The 15,436-nt window shown below is 42.4% G+C and overlaps 1 protein-coding gene across 4 annotated transcripts in view; it reads right to left on the bottom strand.

The window, feature by feature from the left end:
* Positions 1 to 5,642: 5,642 nt before the first annotated feature.
* The window catches only part of r3hdm2 (R3H domain containing 2), a 50,797-nt gene continuing 41,003 nt past the window's right edge, over positions 5,643 to 15,436 (bottom strand). For all 4 annotated transcript variants that reach the window (XM_084543357.1, XM_084543359.1, XM_084543360.1 and 1 more), the window contains 9 exons: positions 15,259 to 15,394; positions 13,751 to 13,908; positions 12,847 to 12,986; positions 12,471 to 12,571; positions 10,114 to 10,283; positions 9,854 to 9,998; positions 8,787 to 8,881; positions 8,038 to 8,122; positions 5,643 to 7,497 (listed from right to left, as the gene is read on the bottom strand). In XM_084543357.1, the coding sequence (XP_084399483.1) occupies positions 7,094 to 7,497; positions 8,038 to 8,122; positions 8,787 to 8,881; positions 9,854 to 9,998; positions 10,114 to 10,283; positions 12,471 to 12,571; positions 12,847 to 12,986; positions 13,751 to 13,908; positions 15,259 to 15,394 (1,434 nt within the window). In that variant the 3' untranslated portion in view covers positions 5,643 to 7,093. The remainder of the gene's footprint in view (positions 7,498 to 8,037; positions 8,123 to 8,786; positions 8,882 to 9,853; positions 9,999 to 10,113; positions 10,284 to 12,470; positions 12,572 to 12,846; positions 12,987 to 13,750; positions 13,909 to 15,258; positions 15,395 to 15,436) is intronic.

Genomic DNA, 15,436 nt, shown 5'->3' with positions numbered 1-15,436 from the left:
AAATGGAGAAGCGTCCACTCAGTGGATCAGCTAAACGGAAACAAAGGAAAGAAAAATAAGCCAAAGATCCGAATTTCGTTGAGCAAATTCCATCCATCTCAATATTTTTCACCAGAAAAGTGATTCAAGATGATGGTACTCATAGCAGCGGCGGCAGTACGACAACTCAGCGGGTCGACCTGCAGGATGCTAACGCTGCTAGCTCAAGTTCACCGGAGACGTTTGGTAGTGGTGGAGGAGCGGCGCTGCCTCCTACGGACACCGTAGCGGACAATGCTAGCAGTACCACGGCGGGCAGCAGCCAGGTCAGCCTGAACTAAGGCCTCTCACATCCCGGTAGGTTAACTTGAACAATACTAATTGGCTAATCTCATGGCACCTGTCCATACTATTAATGCCGCGAGAAAGTGGTGCGTTCAGGAACCACGTTGAACACAGGACATTACACATACTTCATGAACCGTCCCAAATACCAGTAATCTTCTATGCAATTTCCGCATTTTGCACTTTCATGCCGCGGGCCAGATTAGATCCTCTAGCGGGTCGGTTTTGGCCCGCGGGCCGTATGTTTGACACCCCTGCATAGAGTGATTACTACTGAGTCACACAGCACAGTAACTTAAGTTTCCCCTCAGACAGCAAACATCCAGGAAAGAAAATGTTTTATGTAAAAGCTAATTAGTAACTATAAGTTGCACACATAAATATTTGATGGTTTATAACACTATAAGACAGTTTACTGACGTCAGCAACTTTATTTATTTATTTATTTTATTTAACCAAAACCCTTACAGGACAGGGACAAAACTATTGGGACAAAACTATTGGTCATTCTTGCTGAATTATTATAATAACATCAATGATATTTTTAATAGCTAGTAGCATTTTCCCCTTTAATATAATTAATACTACACCAGTGTTAATATTAGTGTTATTATCATCACCATCATCAATAATAAATCCATATCAATGTCAATAACAATAATATATGTCACAAAGCATCTGTCTAAAGAGAGAAAGCAGAAAATAAAAATGAAATAAAATAATTATTGCAAAATATTATTGTTTCTAAATTGCCTTAAAATGTGTTTAAATGCAGAAAGTAAATGAGTAAGTAAGATAAAAAATAATAATAAAAATAATAAAAAGGCTCAGTCATAGATTGATATCAGCAACTTTAACTGGATGCTGGTGTCCAAAGAGACAGTGACTGAAGGTCCAACATAGCAACATTTATTTAAATATAAACATGTTGTCACGTGAACAAACATTCAAAACTAAACACTGTGTGTGTGTTCCAGAACAAAACAAAGAACCTTCCTGGTAGCTTTGGAGTATTCACTGCACCTTTTTCAACATTTCAAACCAAAAGCGTATCACTTCAACTTCGAAAAGCGAAAAGAAAACCAAAGATGTCTCCACAGACAGAGGTAAATAATAAATGCATTGCAGCGGTAAATCAGAAACACAGAGAGCGTGAGAGAGCGATGGAAGAAACTAACTTAACTGTGAATCAATTGCTGTGCTTTGAAAAGTTATTTTTTTGGATTTCACCGACGAAACAAGTGAACTGTTGGTAAAATATGACACCAGTGATTCAGATTAAACCACCCTCATCGACAGCAAGTGTAGTTAAACCTCATGAAACACTGAACATTTACAGCTTTCGTGTTTATCCGTCGGTGATACTCACCAGTGTACGGCCTTGTAACTTTGAACTCAGCTGTTTAAATACTCTTGACAACTGTGTGGGAAATAGTTTCATACATTATTTGAGATCATGGGAATCAGTAAGATTTGAAACTGTGCACGAAATGGACTCTGCTCTCGTTAACTGTTGAGCAAAATCACTTGTACTCAAGCAAAAGACATTTCTGTGTGAATATTAATGCACTCAGTGTGGCAAAATGACCTTAACTCAAAGATTTACATCGAGCTTGAAGTTTTAAGCTGCATCTTTTTGTCTTCAGTGTATCAGTGAATGCATTCTTTTCATACATTTATAAATTCCTCAGGGTTTCTAGTTTCTTTACGTGAAAAATGAAAAGTGTGTGATATTTGTGCAAAGCATGGCTCACCATGTTATTGTAGCTGACACAAAGGTGTTTGGTGATTTGGTAAAGTCTCACTAAAAGGTCACATGAATGAAAGCTGGTTGGTTAAACTGCAGTTACTCATGAGCAAGAAACAAAACAGCTGCTTGAACAATACACGAGACGTTTTAACATCTTGTGGTTTTTTTTGAGAAGTTGTCTAAAATGACTAAACTATGAGCTGATCCAGATTTCTCTGCCACGTAGATGACGTTTGCATTGCTCCACAGTAGCTCTGACAGTAGCTGTGTCTCACAGTTGAATGTTTTCTTCCAACAGAACAGAAACTAGAGCCCTCTTGATCCAGATAAAATGGACAATGAGGCAGAACTTCAGAAAGACGGAGAGACTCATTCAACCTCCAGACCCTCCAGCAGGGACAGCAGGACAACCGTCTCTTCTGCTTCATCCGCCGCTTCATTCATCTCTAATGCTGCCATCATCTCAGAGACGCTGCATCCGACTATATCACACCTGATTTCGACTCCAGATCCATCGACCCAAGATGGACACCTTGAACTGACACAGGCCCAGCTGGGACCCAAGGAACGCGCGGCTGACATCGCAGCCAGCAGTGACCCGGCGTCCAGCTGTGTGCCGCACCTTAAAGACACATCGCCCACTAAATCAATATTGTCCAGGGCAGACATCTCTCCTCGTCCTGATGAGATGTCTTGTGATACCTCGACATGGTCCAGCGAGGACTTCTCTCCACGTCCCGATATGATGTCTCTCAATACCTCAACATGGTCCACTGAAGACTTCTCTCCAAGTCCTGATGAGATGTCTTTACGTTTTGAAAATATGTCCCTCAATTCCTCTGCATGTTCGAGTGAAGGCCTTCCCGAATGTCCTGAAGACATCTGTCTACGTCCTGAAGAGATGTCTCCAAGTACTTCAGTATGGGCCAGTGGAGACATGTGTCTACGTCCTGAAGAGATTTCTCCAAGTACCGAAATGTCTTCCATTGAAGACCTCTGTCTCTATGGTGAAGACTCAGATTGGTCCAGTGAAGACTTCTGCCGGGGCTTTCATCGTCTAGACTTGTTTGACAGTGAGGAGACTAAGGACATAACCGCAGAGGAGACCAATTGTGTCTCTGTCAGTTTGTCCCCCACTGGCTCAGGTCGACAACAAGAGCTCCATGAAATGGAGCGTGCTGAACTCTCAGAACAAGATGGACTCATCAAGGCCCACCCAGGAGCTGAGGATAAAATCACAGAGACCGAGAGTGACACAATCTGCACGTCCACCAAAGAGACATCTTCCACTGCCAGTTGCATAGCGGACATCCAGGCTGCTGAAAAAGAAAACCTGAGTTCTGTCCACCAGTCCACTGCCAGCTCATCACCGACTGTAGAAATACACAAAGAGTGGTCTTCAGTCCAGGAGGAAGACAGATTGTCAGCTCCAGGACCTTCAAGACGGGACATACATCCTGAAGGTTCCCAGAAGGTCACTGACCAGAAACATGCCATCCACGCCATAATACAGGCGTTCTTTGACAGTTTATCTGAAGAGTAAGTTATCTAGTTTGTCAGAGTCATTTTTACATTGTTTTTTGTGGCTAACCTTCATATAATGGTGTTTTTGTTTCCACTTTCAGGCAGCGGTGGGAAATGAGCACGGATGTACAGATGAAGCTGACTGACATGCTTGTGACGGCGATAGAGACAAACGCTTGTAATCTATCACTGGTCAGCAAGCAACCTTCTCCCATTGACTCTGGGACAGAGTCTGGTGTCCAAAAGTCGCCCTTGGAGCTTCTCGGGTGGACCTTTGACATCACAGAGGCCAGGCAACATTTGAGCAGGTCCATTGACGAGGCTTTCTGCGAGCTCGCCAGTGAAGACCGGACTGTGAGCAAGTTCACAGAGCTCATCGTGGACACAGTCACCAACAAGGTCTGCTCTGTTCTGATGGAAGCTACACAAGACTCACCGGACCACGAGCCCCTCAGTGCCGCTGACAGACACATCTCAAGAGGGAAAGCATGTAAGGAGACGTTGGGGCATGTGGTTCAAGCACTGAGATCCCGACTAACGACAAACAGTACCAGCAAAGGAAAAGAAAACTCAAAGCGGTGGAGCCGGTTCATCAAGAGGCGGAAAAATAAGGTCCAGCCTGTTTCACAGCAACAATGGGACAAGGCTGTCCAAAGGACATCAGAGAACCAACACTCCAGTGAGTTGAAAGCTACCCCGCTGAGAGGTCAAGAGAGTCGAGAGACTCCAACCATACCTGAACCTGCCGACGACGACCACGCTGGGAAGAGCAACAGAACCTGCCACGAGGTATGAAGTTTAATTTACAAGGAATTAATACTGTAGCACATGTGGAAAAGAGGATTGTCACATTGTGGTCCCTTTTGATTCAGTAAAGGTCGCGAGCCCTTCCTACTTGTGGACATCCTATTTCATCTTTATTCTGAATTATACAAACGTTTAATCTCCTCTTCTTGTTTTCTATCCAAGGACAACAAGAAGCCTAGGATTGCTTGGAGTCATGAGGACGTCCCGAATAACGGGCCTTCACTGCGAAAGAGAGTCCAGGTGTTCTTCAGCTCCATATTTTCTAAAAGGGGATGACCTACAAACCAGCACAGCCCACCACGCTTCCTCACTTCACTTCTGTTGTTCATCTATGTTAAAATACTTGCCAAAAAAAAAAAAAATGTTTGTGTCATTTCCCAACAAACATAGTAGAACAGTGATGGTTCTAGTTGCTTGTTATGTGCGTGGACCTGTAGTTTAGTTTCTTTTTTTCTTATACGCCTGATTTAAAATTTAACTCCTGTAATGTCTTGAGGGATAAAAAACAAACAAAAGAGGCAGCAGCTCATTGTCACTTTCTGTCCAACCTGATGGAGCTTCAGAGGATAAAGTGGGATAAAGTTCCTAGATCCAGATGTGCAAAGACAGTAGAGACTCACCCAAGAAGATTCAAAGCTGTTGCTGCCAAAAGTACAGAATTATGAGTCTGAATTTTTTTTTTAGTTTTAGTTGTTTAATTAATTAATTAATAAATAAATATGGTTATATTTCTAAAACACGGGTCATTAAGAGAACAATTAACGGTGATAAGAAGATACCACCCAAAGTGATGTGACAACAAAGCAGTACTCACCTGAATCAGAGCATTATCTGATTCAGGTGAGTACTGGTTTGTTGTCAGGACTTATTAACGTGAGTTTCAGATGGACACCACCCACAAATGCTCCCAAATAAAACTTCAACCCCGCACTAGTCAGTGAGTGATGAACCGTGTTCAAGAGAACTCGACAAGGCTTTTGATTTTAGCTTTCTGAATCATGTTTCCACTTTGCTATTAAGGGTTGCTGAGTGTTGTTTTTCTTCGATTTGATTTGACCAAACGTTTAAGTGATTTCCGATCACGATCAATCAGGATTTTTTTCCGACCACATTTCTTCCTCAAAGACGATGGTTCCCCACTATCCTTCCAGTTTTTAATAATGCGTTGGACAGTTCTTAACCCAATTTTAGTAGTTTCTTCAATCTCCTTAGGTGTTTTCTCTGCTTGATGCATGTCAATGATTTGACCCTTCTCAAACAGACTAACATCTTTTCCACGACCACAGGATGTGTCTTTCAACATGGTTGTTTAAGAAAAAGATAATCACCCATGCAGTAATTATCCAGTAGGAGGCTCGTACCTACTTAGATTTAAATGGGTGTTGCGACTCACCGAAGTCCGCTCCAGTAAATTCAAATAAACCACATGACGCCAAACCTGTTTTCATATATTTTTTGTCGACTTTTATATTTTTAAAAACAAACAAAAAATAACAGATTAAATAAAATTTACAGTAGACATATGCAATCATTGTGCACTTTAACTACTTCTCTGATACGTTCTGCACAGCTGTCAACAAAAAAACGCAAACACAATGAGGCGTCGGGGGGGGGGGGGCTCGGGGATGTGGAACAGTTGTGGGAGAGAGGAGAGGACAGAAGAAGTGAGGTAGAGGGCGGTAAGGAGGAAACCAATGAGGAGGGGAGGAGGAGGAAGAGGAGCGGGGATGAAGAGGGAAGGAGGAAAGGATTAAAAGGAAGGCCTAAACTTTGTCACTCAGGGGAAAGAAAGAAAAATCACTGAATATATAGATTTCTTTTATTCCTTACATCACTTATATAAATATATTGAACCCCAAAAAAACTAAAGAAAAATTCTTCTGAGAAAACAAAAAAAGAAACAAAACAAAAAAAACAGCGCAATACAGAAACCCACAACAGCAGTAAGGCAAACAGAAAGCAAGAGAGGAGAGAGCAGTGACAGAGGAGCAGAGGGAGATAGGAGGCAGTATGAGACATGGCAAGAGAAGAGGGGAGCAGCAGGGGAAAGCAGAGAGAGTGCGCAACTGTGCGTATGAAAATTTATAAATATGTGAGATTAAGAGACGACTGGGTGACGGAGAGCTGAGGGAGAGGAGAAAGCGCTGGCAGAAAAAGGAGGTTGTAGAGCGGAGGGGGGGGGGAGGAAGAGGAGGAGGAAAAGGTTTGACTGAGGTCGACTGTCCAGTGTGTTTTTGTTATGTGCTACGTGACCCTGTTGCCTGCGCCTTGTGTGTGTGTTTGTGTCTCCTGCTGTGTGTTTGTGTGTGTGTGTGTGTGTGTGTGTGTATGTGTGTGTGTGTGTGTGGCATTGCCGTGTGGTTTTGTACGATGGCAGCACACATTCCACGGCAACAGCGAAACACATGCTTGCGTGTCTCGTGTGCTCTTCTGCTATATAAATACAAAACAAAAACAATGAATAAAAACAAACAACAAAAATCATATTTGCAGCCAAACACCAGCCACCTCATGATTCACACCTTCTTCCCTTTTATACATTTGACACATCATTTAACTCAAGTTTTTTTTCCTTTTGATTTTAAATTGTACACTAAGAGCAGTCCCCCTCAGTCCTCCTTCCTTTTCCACCATTCCACCAAGAGTCTCTCTTTCACTTCCTTTCTTTCCTCCCCCTCTCTTTTCCTTTCACTGAGAACTGGCTCTCTCCAGCACGCGCAGGTCATAGTTCTTTTTGGCGGCCCTCAGTTTGAAGAGGCTGGCCCCGCTGTTGTTAAGTTTGAAGGAAGCACTCTGGGCAGCCATGGTGCTGGGGAACACAGCCACTACTGTGTAGAGGTGAGCTGGGTCGTTGCCGTCGCCCTTCACTCCCACTGCTCCCATGCTGGCCACGGGCCCAGCGGTGGCTCCGGGCCCAGAGGGCCCTGCCGCGGGACAGGGGCCACAGCCTCCTGCTCCCCCTCGGCCTCCCTGGGGCTCCTTCAGCCACTGGATCTTGGCACCACACATAGACAGCTGGTTGAAGAGCTTTTCAGCCTCTGGACGTGAAATCCCCTCTGGCAGGTCTGTTACCTCGAGTACTCGACTCACCACTGGATTAAGAAGGAACAAGGAACATGTTAGCCAGGCTCGAGTTCCCAAGCTGCATCTTTACACACTAGAGGCATCTGTGTTTACTGGTCTGTTTCAGCTTAAGTCTTTTTGAAAAGTGCACCGTTTGGACAGATCACCCTGAAATCAGAGGGATACTCTAAAGGAAATCTACTCAGAGCTGAAGAACTACACCGGGGGGAAGAAAACTAACCAGAACACCATATTTCCTCAGCTAGCGACCACAGCCTTTATTCACCTCATCTGTACAAGGCTACAATTTAAAGCTGGTTTTACATGAAATGATTTCTATTTGTTAACAGTGACGTCGGCCAATATCGAACATCTGTAGAATATCCTGTATCCTCTGCACATGCTTTACCTGAACGACACGTTGAGCTGTTTGGATGAGAACAGAGAGCACCTCAAATCTTTAACCCACAAACAAAACTCTGGTTCTACCGTTTCACATACCTGCAGAAAATGAAAGGCTAACACTTACAGATGTCATGCTGCTCTGTGACGACACATTTCTCACTTACCTACATCTGTGGTGCCGAGGTCTGTCGAGGCAGATTTGAGTGTTTGTTTCTTCCCCCGCGCCCCGTGTTTCATTACTCCTTGGCCCTGAACACAACAGCACATGTTAAGGCGACGCAGCAACACAACAGGACACTAGGTGGGGCTGTTGAGCCGTCAGTGAGAGCCTTTGACTTTCTCAACAGAAATGTTACAAGAAACTGGACTTTAGTGGACACAGGAGTTTCATTTGAAATGTCTGCAGCCGTGTTAACTTTTAGTTACACGTGATTCACAACTTCCAATAACCCTCAAGATATTTGTGGTGTCTATTTAGTGAGTAAGAAATTAAAAGGATATCAATACCCGTTCTCTTTAACAATAAATAAAAACAAGGCACAAAGTTCGTCTTCTTTTCTTCTTACAGTGAAATGTCTTTCTTCTTTCATAAGTGTGTTTCGATGAGCACTTAAATGATCTTAAAGAAGCAGTGTGAACGTTTTTCACTCCTGCATAACCGTACATACCTGGTGGTGTTTTTTTTATTTAGATTTTAAAGGCTAAGATTCAAAAAGCTAATTTTAGCACAGAAACGAACAAACACGAGCCATAGCAGCTTAAAATTCCGAGTAAAGGGGAGCCGAGTCACTGTCAACAATCGGACTACCTGGAAGGGTCACACTAAAACTAAAACAAAAACAAAAAAAAAAAAAAAAAACCTGTATGTAAACTGTGACATTTGGATTCAGTACAAAGGTCTATTACTACTGACCTGATGGGAGCTGTAGGAGGACTGGCCATGCATGAGGGGTGGAGGACACAGACTGTACTGGAGGGGCTGACCCAACAGAGAGTAGCGACCATCACCTGAATAACACAAATCACAAGTTAAAATCAAAATCATCAACACTGACATTTCAGTTAAGACTTTTATTTCTCCAGAAGACATCAGCTGTACTTTATGAACACGCTTCGCCCCTTTTCATTTTTACCAAACCAGTCTCCTTCAACAGAGCCCTGACCGTGAAGGCTGCATAAAAATACATAACTTAAAAGACAACAATTTGATGAAAGTGAGTTTGATAACCGTTAACCGAACCATTAGAAGTGGGTCCTAAAGTAGCCGACTACTACAGTACTACAGTATTTATTCACTTTGGTGTTTTGAAGACAATGCATGTCTTGTTGTGAGATGAGTGACTGATGCAAGACTTTGTTTGTATGTGTAACACTGCATTTCAAACAGTGGGTCTATTTGTCAGTGAAAGCATCGCGGCTCTGATAGTAAATATAGGCCAGAGGACAGGGATGAGGTGGAGCCGTGTGTGGACGCAGGTGGTTTGACCAGCTGGCCCGGTGCCAGTCATGTGACTCCGCTGAGGTGAGGTGATATGACTTGCAGTGTGGGGCCAAAAGCCACCTGGAAATGGGTGAAAGGGCAGGAGCTTGACGAGGGGTCAAAGCACACAGCTGGACTAGCAGGACATGTTTGTTGGCTAGAACGCAGGAAAAATCCTGGAGGTAAAGTTTCATTTAAGCACATCAGAAAAATATACGAAACAAAGAGCCTTTATGTAGTAACGGAAATAGTCTAATAATCTAATTGATAATCACATGAGGCAGACTATTTATTTATAATATATTGGGAGGTTTAATTCTAATGAATGCAGAAGAATGTGTGCCATTTAAATTTTAAATATGCATACAAATTAGTTTGCCTCACCCTTGCCCTGCTCCTGGATACTGAACATTTTCTTTTGGAAAATTTAGTTCCTGATGTGCTGCATCATCAGGTGTGTAAAGTGTCTGTGTACGTGTTTGAATCATTACTTTTCCTACCTTGCGCCGGTCCTCCTGCCCGGGGAAACTGGGATAAGAGGGGTAATGGTCCCAGGCCTGGACAGACACTGCTGACACTGCCAGAGGGAGATGGGGTGGGAGACTGAGTGGGGGAGGCCAGTGGACTCGTCAGCTGAGTACTGGCCTGGACACAGGAAAAGAAAAAAAAAAGGGGGAATCAGGTGATTTATTGTTAAACAGTTAACAAGCTCATTCACATTAACAGATAAGTTCATCGCTGACTGAGGAGGTCTGGGTACCTGCGGAGTGTTGTCAGGTTTGTAGAGCTCTCCTGGCTTGCTGGGCCTCTGCTCTATGCTGTAGTATTTGCATGGGTTCCACTGGACCAGAGGAGGATTCTGGGAAGGCTGCGGTCCATTGGGGACGCTGAGCTGCATGACCATCACCCCAGGCCCAGGAGGAGGTACTCCTGAAGGGTCACAGACAGTCAGGCACATGATGATTTATGATTTTAATGCACTGAGAACAGCACTGACATGACTCTGGTGTCTTTAAGTTTACATTTCAAGTCTTTTTTTACTTAATTCCTCTCAGTTCTACATTTTCTACATTACTCGTATTTTTCACCTTGTGTGCATGTGTAATTATTACAGTTTTTTACTACTGGCTGCAGGCACAAAAATGCATTTCACTGTGCATTGTACTGTGTATAGCTGCATGTGACAAACGAAACCTTCAAAAGCAAATCTTATCTAGTAGAGGCTGTAGTGTAAAAGATACTGGATGATTATTATAGCATCAACAAAATATAAACGACAAAAAACAAAATATGTCTTCATTTGCAAAAAGCTGTACATCAACTGTTAAGCCCAAATTATGCTTCCGCGTTGACACAGCGCGTCCGTGCGTACGGACCTATTGCGGACCCCCGTGCGTCCTACGCAAGGGCCAGACGTGCACCTCCCAAAAATCCTCGACGCGCGTCGAGGCGACACAACAGCAACGCAGCAGCAACGCAGCAGCAACGCAGCGGCATTGGCTGCGATTGGTCCGCTAACTACATCCGCTGGAGACCGCTTTTCCGGTTTCCACTCATAAACATCATTGTCTCCTTTGTCGTGCCCTAATTTGCAATAGAAGTATTTCTTCCTCTGCTTGAATAATTTGGAGCTCCAACGCCAGTCTCTCTGTCTCGGTGTCCATCGTACACTGTGACTACGACAAAAGCCGGAAGGTAAATAACGAGGCGGAATACGTCACAAGAGTCTCGGTCGGTCGGTCACAAAAAATCATAGCGCCCTCTACCGGTGTGGCATGCATTTCGACACGTAAACCCCACGCAGAACCATCACGGTCTCACGACTGCGTCCGAGCAACTGCGTGGCCATTGCGTGATCACTACGCGGAAGCATAATCTAGCCTTTAATGTCTGAGAAACTAAAACTGACCTGCAGACAACCTGTAATACACACTATCATTATATTTTATTGGGTCAAGATAACCATCTGGTGTGTCTGCCAGTAGAAGAGCTTAAGCTATCAAATAGCTGAACATAAACGGCATTCATAGTCCCTAACAAGTAAATCAAGTAAAATCTAGATCAATGCTTAGGTCTTCTGTCTGGGTGGAGCAGGTGGAAGGTTTGAAAAGAGAGACTGAACTCTCAGATCAGCAAACACAGATGGGTCTGATCGACTGGCTGATCAAATTACACTTCAAAAACAAATCTACACACTAAGTGGGTAAATGGTACAAACAGATATTAAAAGGACGGCGTGATCATCATCAGGCTTAAACGGGAACACGATCAGTCTGTATTTTTCCTGATTTCTTGAAAGGCCATTGATCTGCATGTTCAACGTGTGAACCCATGTACCTCTGCCTGAACCTTCCCCTAAATACCTTTCACCTTGTTTAGAAAAGTACAGCTCCAAACTCTACAATTAGTCAACGCAGGGTTTATCACACGAGCACACTACGACTTTGCAAGGTCATTACTGATGTAAATTCAAACATGAGTCTCATGAGTCTGATCGTGGTGTTCAGCAGCAGTTATAGACAAATAAACGAAGAAAGATGACGCAACTTTTCTCTCAGTCGTACATAATTTGGCACTGACCAGACTTTCTGAAAATCTGTTATTTAATTATGACGGCAAATGACAAATACAGTTAGGTCCATACACGTTTGCACTCAGGCACATATTTTAATTATGTTTACAGCACATATGGACATACTGTGAGAGCAACAAAAGGAGACTTTGAAGGTAAAAAAGTGAAATATTGCGCAATAGCTAAGTCGAGTTGCATTTGACTTGTTAAAGATAAAACTAAAAGTCACAAAAAACAAACTAAAAGTGAATACGTCAAAGCATCCCAGAGGAGGAAACCCACTTTTTTTTTTTTTTTAAAGGTCTTTGCGTTAAATTGGTTGTAATTCCTACATCATTCCAACAATTTGAATGTAAATACCCTCAAATTAAAGCTGAAAGTCTCACTTTGCTTATAATGGCAACCTGATTATATTAGTTAAAATAACAAAAGTCGTTCCAACACATATAAGGATCTGGAGTAAAACTAAAACAAACGTTCAAACCTAAAGTAATGGTCACCAGGTGGCAATTTTAACGTTACAATCTCCTGACATCGTGTCTCACCTGAATATTGCTGCTGCAACTGTTGAGGGTTGCAGGGGGACGGCGACTGTGTAATCTGATACTGCTCAGAGCTGGGGGGCTGCAGGTAACCTACTGACGGGCTGCAGGACGAACAGATGAGAAGAGAATTGACATGCATACATTGGAGGGTACTTTAATAGCAATGTAGGAAGAACTGTTACATCTTGATGTATGAATATTAAGGAGGCAGGTTTCATCTATTTACATTTTTGCCACATATCTTTGAGAAAATGATTCAATCAGAGGAATCAAAAATACAGTAACCTGAGCCACTAACATCTATATTTCATGCACATGATGAAGGTTTTGGTAGCGTTGCCAAATCCTCACATGAACAGGATGTGTTCATACATACCTTGTGCTATTCTGCTGTGTGGGTGTGATAACACTGTAGTAGACAGGCATGGGGCCCTGGACTGACTGGCTGACTGGTACCATGACCTGCTGCTGGTACTGCTGCTGCACCACCTGCTGATTTTCATTTCCCACCGGTACCTGCAGATGAGTCAAGGGTCGATTAAAAAAAATAAATAAATAAAAAAACAGTTAATGGTGGTTCTGTTGCCAGACCTAAAAAAAAGATTAGTAGAGAGGGAAGCACTGAGGGGCTGCCACTTTTACGTTCAATCTTCCCAAGCAATCGTTCATTCAAGCAGCAACATCTTTTGGAAGACCTATTTTCTCTCTTAACATGATCATGATATTAAGAGGATTGTGAATTAAGGTCCTTTTATTGTTCTTCTTAGCCATAAACACAACATACACTGAATTACACAAGCGAAGAGCAGCAGCTTTCCTTACTTCACTCCTCGCCCAATTGTAAACACAACCACAGCACTGGATCAAACTCAGATCGTGGACACTTCAGACCCAATCAGCTGCTCAAACTGGCATCAAATATATCATAGAACTATGCAAACTGGTGCACTTTCACAACTTTTCCTTAGTGTGCTGCTTTTTTAAAAGCTTATTGTTGTTTTAGGACATTAAGGACTACAGAATTATCTATGATTCACATTAATCAAGAGTGATGATCAAAAGAATCAATGAAATGTTGTAACTGTGCACCAGATGGAGCTGTTTACCTGGTCAAAGGAGACACATGTACGAGATACAATTCATTCAGTTAACATTAAGGGTACACAGACCATTTTCCTGTCATCAGTTTGAAATTTGTACTTTTGGGATCATTTTGGTAGTTTAAAACTACTGAGGACCTGTACACTATATTAATGAACATGAGCAGAATCAGTCCATACCTGATATGATGGCATCTGCGGATACTGGACCATTATGCTTTGCATTTGTCCTCCCATGCCTGCCCTTTGGGAATTGAGCAGGCCAGGGTTTTGGGGCTGCTGCACACCCATCATGCCCTGGTAGCTCGGCTGCTGGCTGGGCATCATGGTCTGAAGACCTGATGAACACAGTCGGAGAAGAAAATTGACTAGGGGGTAAAGATGGAGTGTAGTTCAAGTGAGGAAGAAGAAATTAAATGGATTACAGAAAACAGGTAGCTAAAATAAAATAAAAAAAATAAAAACATTAGAACAGAACAAATCAGTTAATATCTACAAACAAAGGTCAGTGATTTTATAGAATACCACATGTAATGGATAACTTGACCTCTGGTTAAAAATTAAGCAACTTGGCTGAGGTTTTTGTGCTATCACCTGTACCATTATTTTTTATGTTTATATAAAGTATACTGTCTTTTTATTACAGATTAAGAGGTTTTTTACCACCTAAGAGTCACCAATCCCAGTTTGAATAAACTATGTGGAAAGGTGTTAACCCGCGCTTGCTTTACGTATAATCCTCCATTGCAAAACTCATATTTCAAACCAGACAGCAGCTGTGGACTGATGCAAGGTCTTACGGACCTTACAATTCATGAGCTATGTGGATTTGGCAGCTTTCCATTATGACCCAAAGTCCATTTAGGTTGTCAGCGATGTCTATCTGTCACTTACTGTATAAGCACGCAGCCAAGCTTCACAAACCACATGTTAAAGAGGCTGAAGGATGAAGCTGCTGCTTTCTAGTGTAAATAATACTGCTCTAAATTAGTCTGAGTACATTTGACTTGGCAGGACAATACAGAGACATGGTTGTTTGAATTGGACTGTTCACCTGGTAGCCTCAGTATGAGTTCGCAGTTTTGTGTTTGTTTTTTCATAATACAGTTATAAAATCAAGTGGACTTTGTGTGTTGACTTGCTCTGGATACATTATGGATTGTGGTCTGAATAGGTGAATTATTATGTCTAAACTCATATAATTTATAAGTGTATGTCCGATTGTAAATATGACACAGACAAGAGATAGACAAGCTACCTATGTTGATGATTTCTGAAGTGGAGCGTGTCACAATTACAGTGTGAAGGCTTATTATTATTAATTATTAGTAAAGTGTTTACTTTTTATTTCATCAAGTTTAAAAAAAATTAAAATAAATAAATAAAATGGGGCACGTGTCAAGGTCCAGCCAAATCAGTACCATAGCAGTAGTAGTTTGGAAATCTGACTGAAGTCCACATGATGACACATACACATGAAATTACATTCTAATTTTCTTCTTCTCAGTTTTATGAAATAAAAAAGCAGCATTCGAATAATAGCTCATTCTTAATGTCTGCTGCAGAGGTTTTTATTTCTGTTCACATCCAGCATCAGTAAAATAAAATATTTGTACAGATTTGTCTGCTAAATCTGAGTGATTTTGAGATGATGACGGTACAGCACAGTGTAACTAAAATGGACTGACCTGACTGCTGTGTGGGCTGAGGCATGGGTTGTGTGCGCTGGGCAGGATAAGACACCTGGTGGGAGATAGGCTGGGACACACGGTACTGCTGGCCTGAGCTGGGATACTGACCAGGAGGGTAGTATGACACTTGTATCTGTAGAGAACAAATATGAGCACAATTTAGAGAGTAATACAT

The sequence above is a fragment of the Chelon labrosus genome, assembly GCF_963514085.1.
Source record: "Chelon labrosus genome assembly, chromosome: 4".
Classification (NCBI taxonomy): domain Eukaryota; kingdom Metazoa; phylum Chordata; class Actinopteri; order Mugiliformes; family Mugilidae; genus Chelon; species Chelon labrosus.
The sequence above is the reverse complement of the archived record's forward strand: the minus strand, read 5'-3'. Positions and strand labels throughout refer to the sequence as shown.